General features: G+C 41.8%; 1 protein-coding gene across 9 annotated transcripts in view; it reads right to left on the minus strand.

Moving 5' to 3' along the window:
* ccdc30 (coiled-coil domain containing 30) overlaps window positions 1–21,953 on the minus strand; it is a 160,461-nt gene that overhangs the window by 85,383 nt on the left and 53,125 nt on the right. For 8 of the 9 annotated variants that reach the window (XM_072586608.1, XM_072586610.1, XM_072586609.1 and 5 more), the window contains 5 exons: window positions 20,119–20,229; window positions 18,582–18,673; window positions 16,598–16,790; window positions 4,961–5,071; window positions 2,386–2,511 (listed from right to left, as the gene is read on the minus strand). In XM_072586608.1, coding sequence (XP_072442709.1) covers window positions 2,386–2,511; window positions 4,961–5,071; window positions 16,598–16,790; window positions 18,582–18,673; window positions 20,119–20,229 — 633 coding nt within the window. The remainder of the gene's footprint in view (window positions 1–2,385; window positions 2,512–4,960; window positions 5,072–16,597; window positions 16,791–18,581; window positions 18,674–20,118; window positions 20,230–21,953) is intronic. The other variant, XM_072586613.1, reaches the window with a different exon arrangement.

Below are 21,953 nucleotides of genomic sequence, written 5' to 3' on the forward strand. Positions count from 1 at the left end.
GCAATGCAGTAAATGCCGGTGGATCAAATCCAAAGCAGCAAAATGAAGTTGGTACCGCCGTATCTTGCGATAACCAGTTGGACATCATGGTCAGAGATTGTAGTTCTAGCAAAGTGGCACATTGCAAGAGTTCCACTTTATATCCAAAGTGATTAATGCCAGCTTGCTTGTCCTTAGTGGGAGATCCTTATCTTGGAAAACCCTGGTCTGAGCCAAATGCTCCCTTTAGCTTCTCTCTTCCTTGTTGTATAAGGGTCAATGTTTTAATAGTTTGTTTTTAGTTTTCTTCCATGTTTTCTACTGTATTCCAATTTATCCCCAATTTATTAATTACTTTTAGTCATTTGCTGGCTCCTGAAACTTTTTCAATCTGTTAACCTACTACTAATCTTTGCAGCAATGTACTTTTTATTTTAATTCACATGCTCTTAACATTTTTAGTTAACCATAGATGTTATATCCTTCTGATAGAGACTTTCTCCCTCAATAGAGATTTAGCTTTGTTGAGAGTTATGAACCATCCCCTCAACTATGAGTCTCTGCTTGCAAGGTTTGTGAAGGTTTGTAGCTCAGGTTGAGATTTAGGGTGTAGATTTGCTCGCTGAGCTGTAGGTTTGATACCCAGACGTTTCATTACCTGGCTAGGTAACATCATCAGTGGCGACCTCCAAGTGAAGTGAAGCTGTTGTCTCCTGCTTTCTATTTATATCTTTCTCCTGGATGGGCTTCCTGGCATTTGTGGTGATGTCATTTCCTGTTCGTTTTCTGAGGGGTTGATAGATGGCATCTAAATCTATGTGTTTGTTTATGGCGTTGTGGTTGGAGTGCCAGGCCTCTAGGAATTCTCTGGCATGTCTTTGCTTAGCCTGTCCCAGGATAGATGTATTGTTCCAGTCGAAATGGTGGTTTTTTTTCATCCGTGTGTAGGGCTACGAGGGAGAGAGGATCGTGTCTTTTTGTGGCTAACTGGTGTTCGTGTATCCTGGTGGCTAACTTTCTTCCTGTTTGTCCTATGTAGTGTTTGTGGCAGTCCTTGCATGGAATTTTGTAGATGATGTTGGTTTTGTCCATGGGATGTACTGGGTGTTTTAAGTTTGTTATTTTTATTTGAGAGTGTTGGTGGGTTTGTGTGCTACTAGACAACAGCTTCGCTTCACTTAGAGGTCGCCACTGATGATATTACCTAGCCAGGTAATGAAACATCTGGATATCAAACCTACAGCTCAGCGAGCAAACCTACACCCTAAAGTCTCTGCTCAATATACATCAACATGTCCAAAATAGCCTAGTGCCTGGAAGGTTCCAAAACATACCAAAAATGCTCTAGTGTTCTAAGAAACAGTCTCAAAACAATCTATGAACTCATCATCCAGGCTACCATTGCCAATTTGATTCCTCTAATCAAGTGAAGACTAAAGTCACCAACAAATATTTCAATATCTTTCTTGCAAGCTTCAATGTTTTATGAACAAAAATAGAAAATGCTGGAAGAAACTCAACAGGTCTGGCAGATTCTGTGGAGAGAAAGCAGAGTTAATAGTTTAACAGCTATTCTAAAGAAGGGTCACTGGACCCAAAACCATTAACTGCTTTCTCTCCAAAGATGCTGCCAGACCTGTAGAGTTTCTCCCAGCAATTTCTATTTTTGGTTCTGATTTCCAGCGTCTGCAGTTCTTTGGTTTTTGTGGATTTCTGGCTTTATGATCTGTCCTATTTTGCAGCTACTGTTAGGTGGCTTAAAATTTACTTCCACCAATGATTTCTTTCCTTTGCTATTTCCTACCTCCATCCAAACAGATTCTAGATTTGGCATTCCGAACCAAGATCATTTCCCATTACTGTATTTAATGATCTTTACTTTTCATTAACAAAGCTATCCTACTTCTTCTTTCCCACTATGCTTCCAAAATATTAAATACCCTTGAATATTCAGGTCCCAGCCTTAGCAAACTTGCATCAACATCTCTGTTACAGTGATTTAATCAGACTCATTTATTTCTATTTGTGCTTTCAACCATCTTATTATGAATGCTGCACCAATTCAAATAAAGAGCCTTTAATTCCAGGTTTCTCCCATATCTGCTTACTCTGATCTTATTTACTGGTGCACATTTATGTTTGTATATTATGTCCCTTCAGTCACTTTCTGATTATCATTACATATGTCATAGTTTTGCATTACTCCAATATCCTTTCTCTGCAACTTTCCAAATCTCCATTATAAAGTTTAAAGCCCTCTCTACAACCCTGTTTATTTGATTTACCAGGACACTGATCCCAGCGCTGTTGAGATGAGACTGTCCCAATGATACAGCTCCTGTTTTCTTCTGGTATTGGTACAAGTGCTTGCTGAATTGAAATGGAGCAGTTTCCTTACAGCCCTACCTCCTCTGCTCGTATTTTTGACTGCTGGGCATTAGATAGTGCTCCTTCAAGATACTCCCGGTTTTTAACTTCTTCTTCAAGTCTCTGCTGTATGCTCTCCATTGTCATTTGACTCCTTTTTAACTGCTGTTGAAGATAATGCACAGACCAATTATCAGTGTTTGAACACAATACAAGGCACAATCCTTTCAATTTCAGCTCATTGTAATTTCAGCTCATTCCTTGTCATCCTCCCAAAATATTTTCTCCACTTCCCTGTTACCATTGACTCCAGTTAAAATGAAGGGCCATCACTGCAGTCATTCTTCTTACGCCCATCATATAATCATGGCTGAGAACAATTCCGTCCACCTTCAGTCCTAGTAATCATGTATGTTCCAGTAATCTGGACCGCTAACCTTGGCAGAATCTCGTTCCCTATCTCTAGATTAGAGTACTAAAGTCAAACAGAATGTCCCTGCTGGTGCCTGCCTGACATCAGTATTTTTCATTATACGGTAAACCAGGAAATGAACCAGCACCTTCTGGTCCACCATCAGGTCAGGGAAGTTGCATCTTCTGCTTTGGCGACATTATTTATCCTGCACAACTGAGAGGTCTAAAGAATAAAACACTACTCTAAACTCTAAATGCTGAGATTGTCAAATGTATGTCTGAATTGTAAGATATGATCTATGCCAATGGTATAACATTTTGGCAATTGTTCCTCGTGCACCACTGATTAGAACCATAGAAATGATACAGTGCAGAAAGGGACCATTTGGCCCATCTTGTCCATGCTGACACAAAGGTAGCTCGATGCCCTTTCTAATCCTATCTTCCTGCACGCCCATAGCTCAGCAGCTTACAGCACTTAAGGTGCAGAGCCAGGTATTTTTAAAAATAGTTTTGGGTCCCTGTCTCCACCATCAACTGAGTCAGCAAATTCCAGACACCCACCACCCGCTGTATAAAAAACATTTCCCCATGTCCCTTCTAATCCTTCTGTCACTTAGCTTGAAACTATGACTCCTGGTTTTTGAACTGTCTGTCAGGGAACCAGAATAATAGAATCCCTACAGGTTCTTCCTGTCAACTTTATGTATACCCCTCACAACTTTATACACCTCAATCATGTCGCCCCTCAGCTTTCTCTGTTCCAAGAAAAACAACCCCAACCTCTCCAATCTCTCCTGGTAGCTACAATTCTCCAGCCCTGGAGTAGATCTCCTCTGCACTCTCTCCAGAGAAATTATGTCCTTCCTGTAATGTGGTGGCCAGAACTGCACACAATACTCCAGATATGGCCTCACCAGTTTCATATACAGTTTCATCATTATATTCTACTTTTGTACTCTATACCACTGCCAATGAAGGAAAGCACTCTATATGCCTTCTTTACAGATTATCTATCTGTACTGCTACCTTTAGGAAACTATGCACTTATATGCCAAGATTTCTCATTTCATCGCTGCATATTCCCATGTATTGTGTATTCCCTTTTACAGTTTGATCTTCCTAATGCATTATCTCACAGTTATCAGAGTTGAACTTCATCTGCCACTTTCCTGTCTACTCCACCAAGCCATCTATATGATTTCGGAGCTTACAGCTATCCTCTACATTATCCACTACACAGCCAATTTTTGTGTAGTGTATCTGCAAGTTTCTCATGTCCCCCATGTTTAAGTCAAGATTGATCATGTTTAAAGCAAACAGCAGGGATCCCAACACTGAGCACTGTGGAACACCACTTAGATCATCGTTTCATTCGCAATGGCAGCCATTGACCATTCCCCTTTGATTCCTATTACTAAGTAAACCTTGGATCAATTTGACACAGTACCCTGTATCAGATGGGTTTTTACTTTTCTGACCAGTCTGCCAAATCAAATGCCTAACTAAAATCCATGTAGACAACATCCACTGCACTATCCTCATTGATCCTCCATGTCACTTCCACATGCCTCACATTTGAAAAGCATGACCTTTCCTGAACAAAGCCATGCTGACTATCCTTGATTAGTCCATGTATTTCGAAGTGACGGTTTATCTGATCTCATAGAACTGATTCTAACAATTCGCCCACCACCGAAGTAAGACTAACTGGCCTATAATTGTTTGGCATTTCCTTTGTCCTCTTTTTAAACAACTGAATTACATTTGCATTCCTCCAGACCTCTGGCACTTCACCTGTATCTAGTGAAGATTGGAAACTAATCCTCAGAGCATCTGCTATTTCCTGCCTGGCCTCGTCAAAACCTTAGGGAACAATCCACCTGGCCTTGGTAACATCCTCTCTCAAGGATTCCAACTCCTCTAACACTTCCTCTTCTATTATGATTATTTAGTCCTACATTTCACACTGTTGCTACATCCACACCATGCCTTTCCTTTGTGAATATATCCTTGGCATCTTGACACAAGTTCCTTCTTCATCTCTGATGGACCCCACTTTTTCCTTAAGTATCCCGTTGCTCTTTGTACACTAGTGAAACATCTTTGGGGTTTCCTTTGACTATTATATATTTTCAGCATTGATTTTCTTATCAAAGATCACAGATTTCATGAATTTACACATTAGATAAACTCTCACCTCCTGAATATCTTGCTCCTTACTCACAGCACTGATCACTTCATGACTTTTTGCTTTAAGCTCCTTGTACTTCCTCTTAAGTTTTGCATAATCAGTTTCCATACTGGTGATCTGTGTGGACAGACAAGACTATCAGAGAAAACACTAGCTTTCTTTCTAATAAAGGGAAAGGTTGAAACTAGCTCCATGTTAACATGGTAGCAAGGTATACATACATAATCTAATTTAGGTATACATACATAATCTAATTTAGGTATACATACATAATCCAATTTATAATAAATTATAAGGCAACCAGTCCATTTCCCCGAACGTCCTTAGAATTCCCCATCCCAGCATAAAGGAACCAAAGTGTTGATTCATTAACAGCAACAAAGAAGACGTCTGCTAGTCTGCCTCATCCCTGGCACTGAGCACAACTGCTATGATGCATAAATTCAAACTGCAAACTTTGTTGCAATATATAAAATCCTCTGATACAAAATTATTGTACTTTAATATCCTACACTCAAAATAGAGGTCTCTGCTATTATACAACACAATGCATATCTTGTATAATCTTGGTCTCAATAAGCAGCCTTCATTGTTGCAATGGCCTCCACATAGTACACAGTGACTGGACAATATCCATGACATGAAACCATCCGCTGTGATTTCAACAATCTCAAAGCTCTCTTATTGTGTGTCATCTTAGAAAATGGCCGCAAAAATGAAATAATTTCACAAAGCCAGTATCCCGTGATCAAATCATCCTGTGCAGGACACAGACCCAGCTGGTTCAGAGCTGGCTCGTAGAGTGAAACTTTGTTTATTTTTCTTTTTCTTTTTTTGTTTATATCTGTCAGCCAGGACTCCCTGATTGGACCGGGTTATCAGCTCCAATCAGGAACTCATATTATATGAGATCTACCTAGCTGACTGCATTCCAATCACTATAATAAACATTCTTTAGAAGAACAGAGCATGGTCCACTGGCAAGACCAAGATTCATGGCCCAACATCATGCATCTGAATCTATGATCATATAGCATGGCCGAGATTTTAATTTTTAAAAATCAATTAGTTCATTCTACAACAGCTAAAAGGATATGAAAAACTCTCTCCTCAGCTAGAAGCTTTTCATTCTGTGGCGAGATCTAATAGATCTCAGCCACCAATCTGGAAACCTAGTATTCTTCTCCATTGAATCTGCAAATATGAAGGTTAGACAAAGGTCTTTCTGTTTGTTTTGAAATTCTTATTGTTGAAAATAATCTCAATTGCACAATCCAAATTCAGCTAGTTACAATTTCTGAAGCTAAATGTTGCCCTGCTAACTAATCATCATCGAGTTGAAAGCCTCACATATTAATTCACACAGAGCACTGCAATATTTTGGGAGGTTCTGACTTTCTTTCAGTCTTCTATTTTCAAGAGAAAAGAGGCTCAGTTTCATTTATCCATTAACCAAGGAAAAACAATAAAAAACATGAGGACACAGGTGAGGATTTTTTTTTATTTTTGCAACGGATTATAGAAAATTGAGTGCATTGCCATGAGTCAAATTGATGAAGATGTTATTGCATCTTTCAGGATATAACAGAAATACAGGCTAATGGGAAAGAGGAGGCAACATTTCATTAAATAAAAATAATTTTCCAGTAAGAAAAGCTAGTGAACTTTAAATAACACAAGTAACATTAGCAATCTGTGCTGTGATCTACTGTCTTCCTGCTGCTTTAACAATGAACTTCTGGTTTCTTTTTTGCCTAACTTGAAAATCTATCCCAGCATTATTCCAGCCATTTCAGCATAAATCCCAACTTGTGCTGAATCCATTCTCTGCCACATATAGCACTGCATTCCTCGTCAACCCATACATCCATCCATTTTTAGTGTGCAAAATTTCTTCTGTTAGGCTCTTGCCCTCTAGAGTTATTTTCTAAACAACTTGCTTCCAATCTCACTTCATCCTCAGGAGCCTTTTAGATGTTGTATGAAGTTAAGATTAGTTTTGGGAGATCCAAGATGGTGGCGACTCAGCACGTCTGAGTCTATAGTGCTCCTCCCAAGACCTAGGCAAAGTGGGCCACCGTCCTCCACCACACTCACCAAATCATTTAAAATAGTTTTTACTTAATGTAATTAGTGGTTCAGTACTAAATTTAAACAGTTCAGTCTCCTGTAAAAACGGCTGGGGGGGAAGGAGCCCGCAGCTCTCAGCAGGCAGGAGCCCCTCCCCCACCCTCTCCAGCTGTAGCAGAGGCGAACACAGCCGCCCCTGGGGACTTACCTACGGTGGAAAGCCTCGTGGAAATAATCTCCAAACTCGATGTGAAGATCAATGCCTTCATTGAAGAGTCCCGAAGTCGGTGGAATTCATTCTCGGCCATGCTACAAAAGCACGGCCGAAACATCGAAGAAATTGAGTGCTGAGTCGGAGGGGCGGAGCTAAAGGCCGCAACCTCCGAGGCCATTGTAGAATCGGCCGTGGATCGGGTCCGGACTCTCGAACAGCAAGTCCGGACCTTAGAGAATCACATTGATGACTTTGAGAATCGAGGTCGTCAAATAAATATTCGATTGCTGTGCTTTCCCGAACAGGAAGAAGAAGGCCAGCTTACAAGGTTCCTTGAACAGTGGCTTCCACAGCTTTTAAATCTGGAGGCTGGATCAGGCCAGGTGAAGGTGGAATGGGCTTACTGGGTTGCAGTACGCGGGTTCGGCTCGAACCAGCGCCCCCGCCTGGTCCTGTTCCGGCTGCAGAGCTATAAGGTGAGGCAGATGCTCTTGGAAGCCTCCAGAAATCTTGGGAAAGATCCCCAAGCCATGACTTATAAAGGATCCAATATTATGTTATTTCAGGACTTTTCCCCAGCTCTGGTCCCAAAGAGGAAGGCATTTGATGAAGCGAAGAAGCGTTTACGGGATTTAAACATTCAATACTCCTTGCGCTACCCAGCTATACTACACTTCAGCCATGAAGGGTCCGTGTATAACTTCGGATCACCGGAGAAGGCCAAGGAATGTTTGGACTCTCTTAGATAAATTATAAGAATTAATTGATGTTGTTTTGCCCTACCCCCACTCCAGTTTAACATTATCTCTGGGGGATGGGAAGAAGGGTTTATTTATTCATTCTTTACTTAGCGATTTTCTTTCCCCCCTTTTTTTTACATATATATAGGCCAGGGGGTCTAGTTAATGTAGATGGGGGGGAAAGTGGCTACCTTATCCTATTTTATCTTTGTCCTCGAGAGTGGGGTTGTTTTTCCCCTGTTATTTTGTATTACTATATTTTATTATTATTTGCTGAGACTGTAATTTTATAGTCATATATGTTCATATATGGTATTAACATTACCAAATATATCCAGGTGTTGGTGTGGGTGGGGGTGGGGGATAGGGTACTCACTGTTAGTTCTAGTTCAGTAGTATACTTGAATTGTCTTTATCCTATCGTGGGGTGCCAGGATCAAGGGTGGGGCACTGGTTGGGAGAGGAAGTGATGCCCCCTGGGAATAAGGGGGAAGATCTCCATTTAAATACGTTTTGTACTTTTTTTATTATTTAGAAATAGATTTTTATTATATTGATCTGAATGTATTAAAGAGCTTTTATTTTTGTGAATTTTATATGCTCTATGCTCGGGATGTTTTGGATAGGGTTTCTTCTCCCTGGGGCTCTCGGACTTACCCGGTGATTATGGATGATCCATCGATTAAATGGTGCACCTGGAATGTCATGGGGAGTAATTCACCAGTCAAAAGGAGGAGAATATTATCAAACCTCAAGAAAGAGAGGATTGATATAGCTCACCTATAAGAGACACATTTATTGGATAAAGAACACCTGAAATTACGACAGGGAAGAGATTACTTTCCGTTCTCTCTTTCTGTGCAGGGAAAAACATTTTGGTAAACTGGGTGGCTGAGGGCCCTCATGGACTTTCGAGTTGGCACAGAATAATTATGGAATATACTCCCCCTGACTTCCTGACAAATATGGTGCACCAGGAGAAAAACCAAATTATTCCACAAAATATGGCAGCCCTTCTTGAATTACACAAATACAGATATCTCGGTCATCCTACAAGGGCCTTTATTTAATTGAGAGGGTGAACCAGGCTGGTCTGGGGCCCCCTGGGAGAGGAATCCCGCATGAATACGGGTTTTGTTGTGATCTGATGTTAACACATTCCGAGCATGTATATCACTGCTCAATTTATGTGTTATCTGTTGTTTTTTTTCTCTTGAATAATGTAAGAATTTTAATCATACACTCTGGTTAGTCGTAAGTTAGATGAGTAGTTACTGGATTAGTGGGGCTGGAAGAGCACAGCAGTTCAGGCAGCATCCAAGTAGCTTCGAAATCAACGTTTTGGGCAAAAGCCCTTCATCAGGAAACGTCGATTTCGAAGCTACTTGGATGCTGCCTGAACTGCTGTGCTCTTCCAGCACCACTAATCCAGAATCTGGTTTCCAGCATCTGCAGTCATTGTTTTTACCACCTAGATGAGTAGTTAGTTGAGTTTTGTTTTTTTTTCTCTTGGTATTTCTGTTTTCTTGTTTGATAGATTTTGGTTATCATTTATTTAAAATTTAACTGTATATCAATGTTTATACTTGGGGGTTTTTTTAGTTTTCTTTTGTAAACTTGTAAAAACATGTTAAATTTTCAATAAAAATATCTATAAAAAAATTTAGTTTTGGACTAATAGTTGAACATTCTAACAAACACTCACAGTTGAGGTTCACACAAGAGGAATGGTACATTAGGAAAGACTCCTGTGGTTTGTAGACATTAGTAGGCAGACCACCGCAAGGCCTTGTTCATCGTAGCTGGTGAGCTAAACCAGGTCAACCGCAAAAGTGTGCTACCAAGATATCATCAACATGCCTCTTGCCCCACCAGAGGGTCAAACACCCTGGACCATTGCTACACAACCATCAAAGATCCCTACCACTCCATCCCCCGCTTTCATTTTGGTAAATCAGATCACAAAGGCTTACAAATAGAGACTGAAGCATGAGGATCTGGTACACTCAGTCGTACTGCGCTAGCTTGAGGTAACATTCAAGCTCTTACGTGACTGCTTGAAGTCAGTGGATTGGTCCATATTCAAGAACTCAGCAGCCAACAAATGAGTCTACCACTATCATCACAGACTTCATCAGTAAGTGTGTAGAGGACTGTGTGCCAAAGACATAATTCGGAGTGGTCCCCAACAAGAAACCATGGATGAACCAGAAAACACACTCCCTACTGAAGTTCAACTCTGAGGTGTTCCAAGCCGGCTGACTCTTACCTATACAGGAAATCTATGTACGATCTTCAAAAGCCATCAGGGATGCCTAGACACAATATCAGACTAAACTAGAGTCCCAGACAAACCACACAAACTGTGGCAAGGCATACATGATACAATGGGCTTCAAAGTGAAGTTGTAGAATCGCTGACAACAATGCATCCTTCCCTGTGAGCTCATTGTACTCTATGCTCGTTTTGAACAGAAGGTCAATGAAATGATGTCACCTGTCCCAACAGCCTTGGGTGCACCTGTACCCACAGTCATCACCGCAAACGTCAGATTGGCCTTCTTGACAGTGTACCCACAGAAAGCAACCGGCCCAGATGGAGTCCCCGGCCATGCACTCAGATCCTACATGGACTAGCTAGTGAAAGTATTTGCAGACATTTTTCGTTTCTCCTTACTACAAAGTGAGATTCTGGTGCCAAAGGAAATTCAGGCAATATGCTTTAAAGACTACCGTCTGGTGGTTCTGACATCCATCATTATAAACTGTTTGAGAGTTTAGTTATGGCACACATCAACACCAGCCTCCCAGACTGCCTTGATCCATTACAATTTGCCCTGTGCCACAATAGATCCACGGCAGATGCCATCTCCCTGGCCCTACACTCATCCCTGAAACATCTGAATAATAAGGACACCCACATCAGACTCCTAGTAATTGACTTTAGCTCTGCCTGCAATACCATAATTCCAACCAAACATTTCCAAACTCAGAAATCTAGGACTCTGCTCCCCGTTCTGCAATTGGTTCCTTGACTTCCTAACCCACAGACTGCAATCTTTAAGGATACTCGACAACACCTCCTCCACAATAATTCTCAACACCAAGCACTGTGAGGCAGCAGTGCTAACCACTGTGCCACCGTGGGCGGCACGGTGGCACAGTGGTTAGCACTGCTGCCTCACAGCACCAGAGACCCGGGTTCAATTCCCGCCTCAGGCGACTGACTGTGTGGAGTTTGCACATTCTCCCAGTGTCTGCGTGGGTTTCCTCCGGGTGCTCCGGTTTCCTCCCACAGTCCAAAGATGTGCAGGTGAATTGGCCATGCTAAATTGCCCATAGTGTTAGGTAAGGGGTAGATGTAGGGGTATGGGTGGGTTGCGCTTCGGCGGGGCGGGTTGGACTTGTTGGGCCGAAGGGCTTGTTTCCACACTGTAAGTAATCTAACCAGTGCCCTGTAAGGTTGTGTACTCAGCTCCTTACTAAATCCCTTATACAGTCAATGCTGTGTGCCCAAATTCAGCTCTAACACCATTTACAAATTCGCTGATGATATTACCGTAACAGGTCAGATCTCAAAAAATGATTAGAATACAGAAAGAGGTGGATAGTTTAGTGGAATGATGTAAAGACAACACACTCTCCCTCAATGTCAACAAAATTAAGGAGCTGGTTATTGATTTCAGGAAGTGGAGTGGAGGACACATCTCTCTCTATAGCAATGGTGCTGAGATGGAGATGGTCGAGAGCTTCAAGTTCCTGGGAGTAAATGTCACCTACAACCTATCCTGGTCTGGCACAGTCAAGACAGCCCACCAAAGCCTCTACTTCCTCACAAGGCTAAGGAAATTCAGCATGTCCAAAATGGCTAATTTTTATAGATGCACCATAGGAAGCGTCCTATCTGGATGCATCACAGCTTGGTATGGCAACTGCTCTGCCTAAGGCCACAAGAATTTACAGAGAGTTGTGAACAAAGCCCAATCCATCACAAAAACCAGCCTTCCTTCCATTGAGGATGTTTACACTTCCTGTTGCCTCAGGAAAGTAGCCAACAAAATCAAAGACCCCTCCCAATCTGATTATACTCTCTTCCATTGGGCAGAAGATATGAAAAGTTTGAAACATGTATGTTATGGACCAAACCAGGCCCCTCAATATACTTTAAGAAGGTAGTCTAGACTCTCACTTTTACTTATTTTATAGGCAGATGTGAAATGCTGTGTTCCAGATGTCAAACTACTCAACATTATAAAGTGCAACTTATTTAAAGAATATAGATAAAATACAAACAAAAGAAACCGGAATTTAGAATAACTTAACTATTAGAAAACATAACTGAATAATAGATACAGTACTTATTACTAATTAATTGGATCAGTGGAATCTCTTCTGAGGTAGAAGTCACCTGTCCAAAAAGGATGGATTGCACTTGAATTGGAAGGGGACTAATATACTAGCAAGGAGATTTGCTAGAGCTGCTCAGGAGGATTTAAACTAGTAAGGTAAGGGGCTGGAACCCAGTGAGATAGTGAGGAAAGAGACCAACCTGAGACTGGTACAGTTGAGAACAGAAGCGAGTCAAACAGTCAGGGCAGGCCCAGAGACAAGGTAGGACTAGCAAATCAAACTGCATTCATTTCAATGCAAGGGGCCTAACAGGGAAGGCAGATGAACTCAGGGCATGGTTAGGAACATGGGACTGGGATATCATAGCAATTACAGAAACATGGCTCAGGGATGGGCAGGACTGGCAGCTTAATGTTCCAGGATACAAATGCTACAGGATGGATAGAAAGGGAGGCAAGAGAGGAGGGGGAGTGGCATTTTGACAAGGGATAGCATTACAGCTGTGCTGAGGGAGGATATTCCTGGAAATACATCCAGGGAAGTTATTTGGGTGGAACTGAGAAATAAGAAAGGGATGATAACCTTATTGGGATTGTATTATAGACCCCCCAATAGTCAAAGGGAAATTGAGAAACAAACTTGTAAGGAGATCTCAGCTATCTGTAAGAATAATAGGGTGGTTATGGAAGGGGATTTTAACTTTTCAAACATAGACTGGAACTGCCATAGTGTTAAGGGTTTAGATGGAGAGGAATTTGTTAAGTGTGTACAAGACAATTTTCTGATTCAGTATGTGGATGTACTTATGAGAGAAGATGCAAAACTTGACCTACTCTTGGGAAATAAGGCAGGGCAGGTGCTGAGGTGTCAGTGGGGGAGCACTTTGGGGCCAGAGACCATAATTCTATTAGATTTAAAGTAGTGATGGAAAAGGATAGACAAGATCTAAAAGCTGAAGTTCTAAATTGGAGAAAAGCCAATTTTGACAGTATTAGGCAAGAACTTTCAAAAGCTGATTGGGGACAGATGTTCGCAGGTAAAGGGATGGCCGAAAATGGGAAGCCTTCAGAAATGAGATAACAAGAATCCAGAGAAAGTATATTCCTGTCAGGGTGAAAGGAAAGGCTGGTAGGTATAGGGAATGCTGGATGACTAAAGAAATTGAGGGTTTGGTTAAGAAAAAGAAGGAAGCATATGTTAAGTATAGACAGGATAGATCGAGTGAATCCTTAAAAGTGTATAAAGAAAGTAGGAGTATACTTAAGAGGGAAATCAGGAGGGCAAAACGGGGACATGAGATAGCTTTGGCAAATAGAATTAAGGAGAATCCAAAGGGTTTTTACAAATATATTAAGGACAAAAGAGTAACTAGGGAGAGAATAGATCCCCTAAAAGATCAGCAAGGTGGCCTTTGTGTGGAACCGCAGAAAATGGGGGAGATACTAAATGAGCAAAGATGGTGATACCTTGCAAAATGTTCATATTACAGAGGAGGAAGTGCTGGATGTCTTGTAATGCATATAAGTGGATAAATCCCCAGGACCTGATCAGGTGTACCCGAGAACTCTGTGGGAAGCTAGAGAAGTGATTGCTGGGCCTCTTGCTGAGATATTTATATCATCGATAGTCACAGGTGAGGTGCCAGAAAACTGGAGGTTGGCTAAAGCGGTGCCACTGTTTAAGAAAGGTGGTAAGGACAAGCCAGGGAACTATAGACCAGTGAGCCTGACCTCGGTGGTGGGCAAGTTGTTGGAGGGAATTCTGAGGGACAGGATGTACATGTATTTGGAAAGGCAAGGACTGATTAGGGATAGTCAACATGGCTTTATACGTGGGAAATCATGTCTCACAAATTTGACTGAATTTTTTGAAGAAGTAACAAAGAGGATTGATGAGGGCAGAGCGGTAGATGTGATCTATATGGACTTCAGTAAGGCATTCGACAAGGTTCCCCATGGGAGACTGGTTAGCAAGGTTAGATCTCACAGAATACAGGGAGAACTTGCCATTTGGATACAGAAGTGTCTCAAAGGTGGTGGTAGAGGGGTGTTTTTCAGACTGGTGGCCTGTGACCAGTGGAGTGCCACTAGGATCGGTGCTGGGACCTCTACTTTTTGTCATTTTCATAAATTATTTGAATGTGAGCATAAGAGGTATAGTTAGTAAGTTTGCAGATGACACCAAAATTGGAGGTGTAGTGGAAAGCGAAGAAGGTTACCTCAGATTACAACAGGATCTTGACTAGATGGGCCAATGGGCTGAGAAGTGACAAATGGAGTTTAATTCAGATAAATGCGAGATGCTGCATTTTGGGAAAGCAAATTTTAGCAGGACTTATACACTTAATGGTAAGGTCCTAGGAAGTGTTGCTGAACAAAGAGACCTTGGAGTGCAGGTTCATAGCTGCTTGAAAATGAAGTCGCGGGTAGATAGGATAGTGGAGAAGGCGTTTGGTATGCTTTCTTTTATTGGTCAGAGTATTGAGTATAGGAGTTGGGAGGTCATGTTGCGGCTGTACAGGACATTGGTTAGGCCACTGTTGGAATATTGCATGCAATTCTGGTCTCCTTCCTATTGGAAAGATGTTGTGAAACTTGAAAGGGTTCAGAAAAGATTTACAAGGATGTTGCCAGGGTTGGAGGATCTGAGCTACAGGGAGAGGCTGAACAGTCTGGGGCTGTTTTCCCTGGAGCGTTGAAGGCTGAGGGGTGACCTTATAGAGGTTTACAAAATTATGAGGGGCATGGATAGGATAAATAGACAAAGTCTTTTCCCTAGGGTCAGGGAGTCCAGAACTAGAGGGCATAGGTTTAGGGTGAGAGGGGAAAGATATAAAAGAGACCTAAGGGGTAACTTTTTCACACAGAGGGTGGTACGTGTATGGAATGAGCTGCCAGAAGAAGTGGTGGAAGCTGGTACAATTGCAACATTTAAAAGGCATTTGGATGGGTATATGAATAGGAAGGGTTTAGAGGGATATGGGCCGGCTGCTGGCAGGTGGGACTAGATTGGGTTGGGATATCTGGTTGGCATGGACGGGTTGGACTGAAGGGTCTGTTTCCATGCTGTACATTTCTATGACTCTATGACCCTAAGTGTTTCAATATAGTAACATCTCATAAACATACTCTTTGGCAAAAAGGCAAATTCAAACACAGATTCTCACATGCAGTTCTCCTATCCAGGAGGTAAAAAACATCAAAAGAGGATTCGGAGAGTGTAGCAGCCAGGAGACATTCACTGAAACTTCCAACTTTTTTGACACCTTGGCTTCTGTTTAAAACTAACCCTAAAAACTAAAAACAAACAAGAAAGCCTGGTCTGTGAGAGCTAGCCACACCCAGGCTACATCCATTGTTCCAACTTAAAAAAAAACTACAAAGCCTCACAAACTATTTACTTTCTTAGCGACACGTTGCCACCTCTGCCTTATAACCCCTTTTCAAAAAACCTCAGTACAAAATAATCTCTTAAAGCGACAGCAGCATCACACATACAAACAGATTTTGGAACAGCTTCTTCCCTGCTGTTTTGAATGGACTTCTCATATATTGGATTTGATCTTGCTCTGCACCTTCACTGTAGTTATAACACTGTATCTGTTCTATTACCCTGATGTACTTATTAGGTATCAAAGGCTGAGGGGTGATCTTATAGAGGTTTATAAAATCCTGAGGGGCATGTATAGGGCAAATAGACAAGTCTTTTCCCGCGGGTGGGTGTGTACAGAACTAGAGGTCATAGGTTTACGGCAAGAGGGGAAAGATTTAAAAGGGACCTAAGGGGTAACTGGTTGGTATACTTATAACATTTAAAAGGCATCTGGATGGGTATATGAATAGGAAGAGTTTAGAGGGATGTGGGCCAAGTGCTGGCAAATGGGACTAGATCAATTTGGGATATGTGGTCGGCATGGACAAGTTGGACCGAAGAGACTGTTTCCATGCTGTATATGTCTATAGTTCTATGATTTGTCTGGCTAGTGTGCAAAACAATATATTTCACTGTAACGTGATACATGTGATAATAATAAATCAAATAAAATCAAATGAGTTAGTACAAGAAAGAAAGGTGGCAAGAGAAAGTGTTATTCAATGTAGATATAATTTCAAAAATATTCAACTGTGTGGTCAGGCATAGGTTGCAAATATTGTCAGCCTGCAGTATTGGAGTTGTAAAGCCACCCAGGAATATCCTTGTCTCATTCAAAGTATTACAACTGAATGAAGAGTCCATAATAGTTATAATGTCACCTGCTGTCTGAACTAACCTTCGCTTTTAGTACTTCCTTCTCACAGTCAGTGCTATGCTGGCCATCTCTAGGGTGATTACGCTGTTCTGCCAAAGTATTCTCAAGTGTCTCATTCCTTATCGTCAGCTCTTCAAGATCCTGTTGCAGTCTGTGCAACTTCCGTTGCAGATCATGGTTCTTAGAGTCTAACCGATTAATCTCATGGTGGCACCTAGAATATACAACAGACAATATACAATGTTGTGCCTTTTCAATTTCAAATATTCATGCTTCTTCCTATGACAGTGTTAATTCTTGCTTTGGCAGATTCATTAACATTGTAGAAATCTCCCACAGGTAGTTGATCTTAAAGATTGAGGACAAAATTTAATGCCTGCCCTGAAATCAGTTTGGAGCTGGAAAGGGGCATTTAATTGGGCAGGAGGGTTCCAGGAGGGTTTAGGCTGGAGTTGGAAGACTTGTGGACAATTTTTCTACCTTGCTGCAAAGTGAGGCTCTTAGTAGGGCAATTAGTGCTGACTTCAGGCCTCATCCAACAGTTGTTGGTACTTAAGCAGAGGTGGGCAGGACCTCTGTGGGAAGCTCAAAATGTGATACCAGTTATATTTGCTGGTGGGTTTCTGTGGGTCGGGTTCCTCATTCAAAGGTACCCTGTGCCTAATTGCGAGATCCTGGCCTGTTCACAGCTTGGCGTCTATTCCCCTCACCCATGGCATCACCTGTGCTCACTTACCTTTGGGGTGAGTCCCTCAGCGATCCTTGGTCTTTTGCTGAGTACACCACCTGCAAAGGCCATCACTCTCCAGGTTATATTGCCGGCAGTGAGCAGCTTTTACTCTAGATGGAAGAGAAGATTTCCTCGGGTAGCAACAGAGAAGGCCTGTTGCTGGCCACTTAAAAGGCAATTCAAAACAGCAGGCCTTCATCCAGAAAGGCAATGTAAGGATTTTGCTGCCTCTCCAGCTGTTGGGTGAAACCCCCACTAACATCACTCAGGTTATTAACAAGATGTTCAACTGTGGGGGAACGGCCAAGCCTGATCTTAATTCTGCAGGCATTTACACGAATGCACTGTAACAGTGATCATGAATTGTGACGAGGATGGAGAACCCAAATTAATTTTTCACTAAACTCCAAAGTACCAGCCAAGATCAGGTATGGAACTCAAGAACCATGGCTACAAAAAGAGTTGATAACCTTTGTGATGAAGGACATCCAAAAGCATGTTTAATAAAGATTGGTGTTTATATAATTTGGAGGTGCTGGTGTTGGAAGGGGGTGTACAGTTAAAAATCACACAACACCAGGTTATAGTCCAACAGGTTTATCAGGAGCAGTGCTCCAAAAGCTAGTGCTTCCAATTAAACCTGTTGGACTGTAACCTGGTGTTGTGTGGTGTTTACATAGTAATTTATCATATCTTAGAAACTTCGCAAAATGTTTCTTCATAGAATGTACTGCTTTGAAGTCCAATAACTGTTGTGATGCAGAGAAATACAACATCCATGCACACCAGAAGAGCACATAGTGAAACAAATGATTGATTATCTGAATGATTCTGACGTCCCAAATGACACTACAGCATCTCTCATGCTCATGGAAGATATTTTTGGATGCAGTAATTAGAGAGTTATAGAGTCTGTGACAGTTGCACGTTTCCTAAGCTTAATGCTGAACAACACACATTCTCTGAAAGCTGTACTGTGATTGCTGAAAGCTCTTTATCTGGGACTATGATCTATCTGCATTTCCAAAAACAGTAACATTAGCAATGGAGGCTCTGGAACCAGCTTGTCTACATATCATAAATGAATCAAATAACATAGTACAGAGACATTGAATACCCTACAGCATGCAGAATTAAATTATCACATTCCAGACAAGACAGAATAAACTTTATTTGAAATCTAGTCTAACCCATTTATGGTGCACAAAATGCAACATTTGTGGAAGAGGAAAACACTTATGCTTTCCCCTCCCCCAAAATGATCTGCTCACAAACCTTTTGTGGAGTAGCTCCGATTTTGGATGGTGCATGTCTTGGCCTGAATCCAAGAGTAATGAGTCCTGTTCCATATCTGTTACAGGACATTCCTGGAGTAAAGGAGAGAGATCAATAAAATTTGGATGGCAAACTATACTGTACTTACAAGTGTAATGCTAACAGCTCAGCTCATTCAGTCCATCAACTAAAGCTGCTCCTTCTTGCTTTTCCTATATCCTGGTAACTTTCTCTGCCTCAAATATTGAATCAATTTTACCTCCACCTTGGTAACAACCTGTTAGGGGGAAAGGTCACTTAGGCAAAACTTTACGATTGGATGTGGGGGTCTATGGAGTGTTGCTGCTCTGAGTGGTCTTCCACAAGAGAGGGTAGGTGCGTACTGCACATGCATAAAGCACTGAAATAAGAACAAGCAGTGTCCTGGCAGTAATTAATCTAGGATGAGAGATCATTACCTTAAACATGGGCAGATCCATTAAAATCTGAGACAGTTGGTCATGCTGCTCACTTCCCCAACCACTGCCTGATGTAAAGTATTCCATAATCTACTTAAAACATTCTATGTTTTCACCAACTAAATAACAAAAAGAAACAGTCTGTCTACGTTCAAACAATTATGCTTACACAATTTAAAATATTCTTAAATCTCTTCTTACCTTTCCCTTCTCCTGAATTTACCATATTTATATACTGCGATGAATTGCTGCATGCACACAAGCAACCCCAAGGAAGCAGGTGATCTGAGTACTGAGGGTCTGGTAGGCCACCATAGCAGAATGTCAAATACCCTCCTTCCAAAACACAAGTCCTGATCACCAGGGACGGGGATGAGGCTGGAGACAAGCTAAGCAGTTAGATTTAACTAACACTGATCTTATTTTGCCTCTGGTGATGCACATTCCAAGTTGACCTAGGTGAAGCAGGTTGCTATTCCACCAGGATTTTCCTCACTACCTAACCTGCTTTGTGGATAGGTTGTTAGGGAGGGATGAGGAGGCAGGGATATGTGGACATGTATCAGGCTCAGTCTTAGGGTTGACAAAGACTCCTCTTCTCCCATATGTGTGCCCCCTCGTTCACTATCTCCCACATGAACACATCCAGACATATTTCCTGCACAGAATGGAAGGACAACCTAGTCCCAGCCTCTTATCCCCCATAGTGTTATGACAGACATTCCATCCCTTGGTTTCTCTCCACTTGACCTGCGAGCAGATGTCTTGCTGAATTAAACTACTCATATTTTCACAGCTCCTTCACAAAGAGACGATGTTCTTCTGCAATTGCTGGTGATGGGATCATTTCTGAACTTATCATCGGTAAATGTGAGATCACAGTTGTGTTAATTGGAGAAACAAGTAAAGTGTCATAAATTAAAGACTGAAAACATAGAATGGAAAACCCCACCGCAGACTTGACTGTAGACTTAGCAAAGGCCAAGAATAAAACCTGATACCTAACTAGCCTGTGCATTAGCAGACCATGCACTTTGATACTAAGCCATGTTGGAACACATGCTTATTTCATCCCTTACCTTACTAGTTGAACGTGAAGATGAAGGTATCTTGTGCTTCTTACGAACAGCTGGCACAGGAATCTCTTTTATTGGTTGTGACTGGGAACCCACTTGTTGGGCTGGTTCCGCCTCAGGTAGAATGAGGAAAGGTTAAGAAAGTGATGAGAAGAGACAACAACTATTACAGGTCACTCTGCTATAACGCGACGGTTGTGTTCCTCTACAACCTCGTGCTATACAAAATTGTGCTGTAGAAGATTGCTAATGGAAAATTGCTATGACTACTCAGTATAAAGTTTGCATTATCCAAACAACGTCCACAATACATCAATCATGTTATAGCCAATCGCACTGACAAAACGCACATTATAGCAGAACAACCTGTACTGCTTGGAAAAGATAGAAGCAATCTAGATGATTTTTCATCAGAAGTCATCTTGACTTGAAATGAAACTGGATTTTCATCCTTGTGGCAAATAGCAGGAATCAGGAAAGGTTCTAGCTTGGTGCTGCCAAGGATGAGATTTTCATTGTGTCTGTTGGGTGCAAGCTACAGTTGGGTCAGTTGAGCTGAGAAAATGATCACAAGTAACCCAATGTCTGCTTTCATTGCTTGAAATTTTGTCCCAATTACAATAAAACAGAAAGACTCTAATGTCCTCACTCCCCACTAGTTCGTCGTGTCCCACCCACCCACGATAGCCTAGCATGATCATTGTGACAGGCTATGGCATCGCTCAATCAAGAATTACAGAAACATGTTTGGCAGAGAACCCAGACATCCATTATTCTGCAGAAACACTCGAGCCTACACCTTTAAAATTAATTCCCCAAAATCCCAGTTGTTTAGTCTGTTGCTGTCTGGCTTCCTGAGAATTTCCAGCATTATTATTGAATGACAAAGTTGTGGCTTAGTAAATTCAGAGTTGAGACTTTTCACTGTGATTAAAGAGTGATTATTCATAGTATCAAAACAGCCTCGTGCACGCAGACTCAGCCAGTAAAGTCAGCTGGCTGCAACAGGCCATTTCACCATTCCAGGGTGCATTTGAGCATGCGCCATTAATGCCACTGGGCTGGAGGTGAGGAGGAAGCAAACTGCTGATGAAGACGAGCCTCTTCTCCCTGATGGTAACTGCAGAGTAGGACCCCTCAGGAACTATACTCACCCTGAACCATCATCACCTTACTGACCAGCCCTCTCCACCTACCTTACAGGCTTGTGGAGGAGTCCCAGGAGGCTGAGACCAGGGCCAGGGCTGCTAATACTTCCCCACAGCATAAACTGGCATGCCAACTTTTCAAATAGCTGCTGCTTTCTGTCACTTTCGAATTATGTTGCATTCCTCTTCGTGCACGTACACTCTTGGTCTCACCTAGAGGTGGTGTTTGCAGCATTCACAAATCGACCACCGTTTTTACATTGAGTTAATCAGCAAACCTAACTCCACCATAACCCTACCAAACATCCCACCTCCATGCCAGGATAATCAGCTTGAAAATTCCACAATGATATATTCTTTCTAAGCTCGGTCTGCAAAGCAGCCGTATTCCACAAGCAACCCAACAGCCAGTTCGCTCAAAAAGCATAGCACTTTGTTGATCCCACTTAATTCCACGCTGAACTAACCAAATACCTATCTCCAATGTGAGCCCGCTAGCCACCCAACTCCATGCTGAATCCAGCAGCCATCCTCCTCTACCCTGAGCCCATCAGTTTGGCTACTTTGTTGAAACCTAACCATAACATAGTTAAAACCTAACCATAACATACAGCAGGACTACAAGGGAGGAAACAGAGACTATGAACTAGCTGACATCATATAAACTCAAATTTGCTTCAGACTTTTTCA

This window comes from Chiloscyllium punctatum, chromosome 16, assembly GCF_047496795.1.
Source record: "Chiloscyllium punctatum isolate Juve2018m chromosome 16, sChiPun1.3, whole genome shotgun sequence".
Lineage (NCBI taxonomy): Eukaryota > Metazoa > Chordata > Chondrichthyes > Orectolobiformes > Hemiscylliidae > Chiloscyllium > Chiloscyllium punctatum.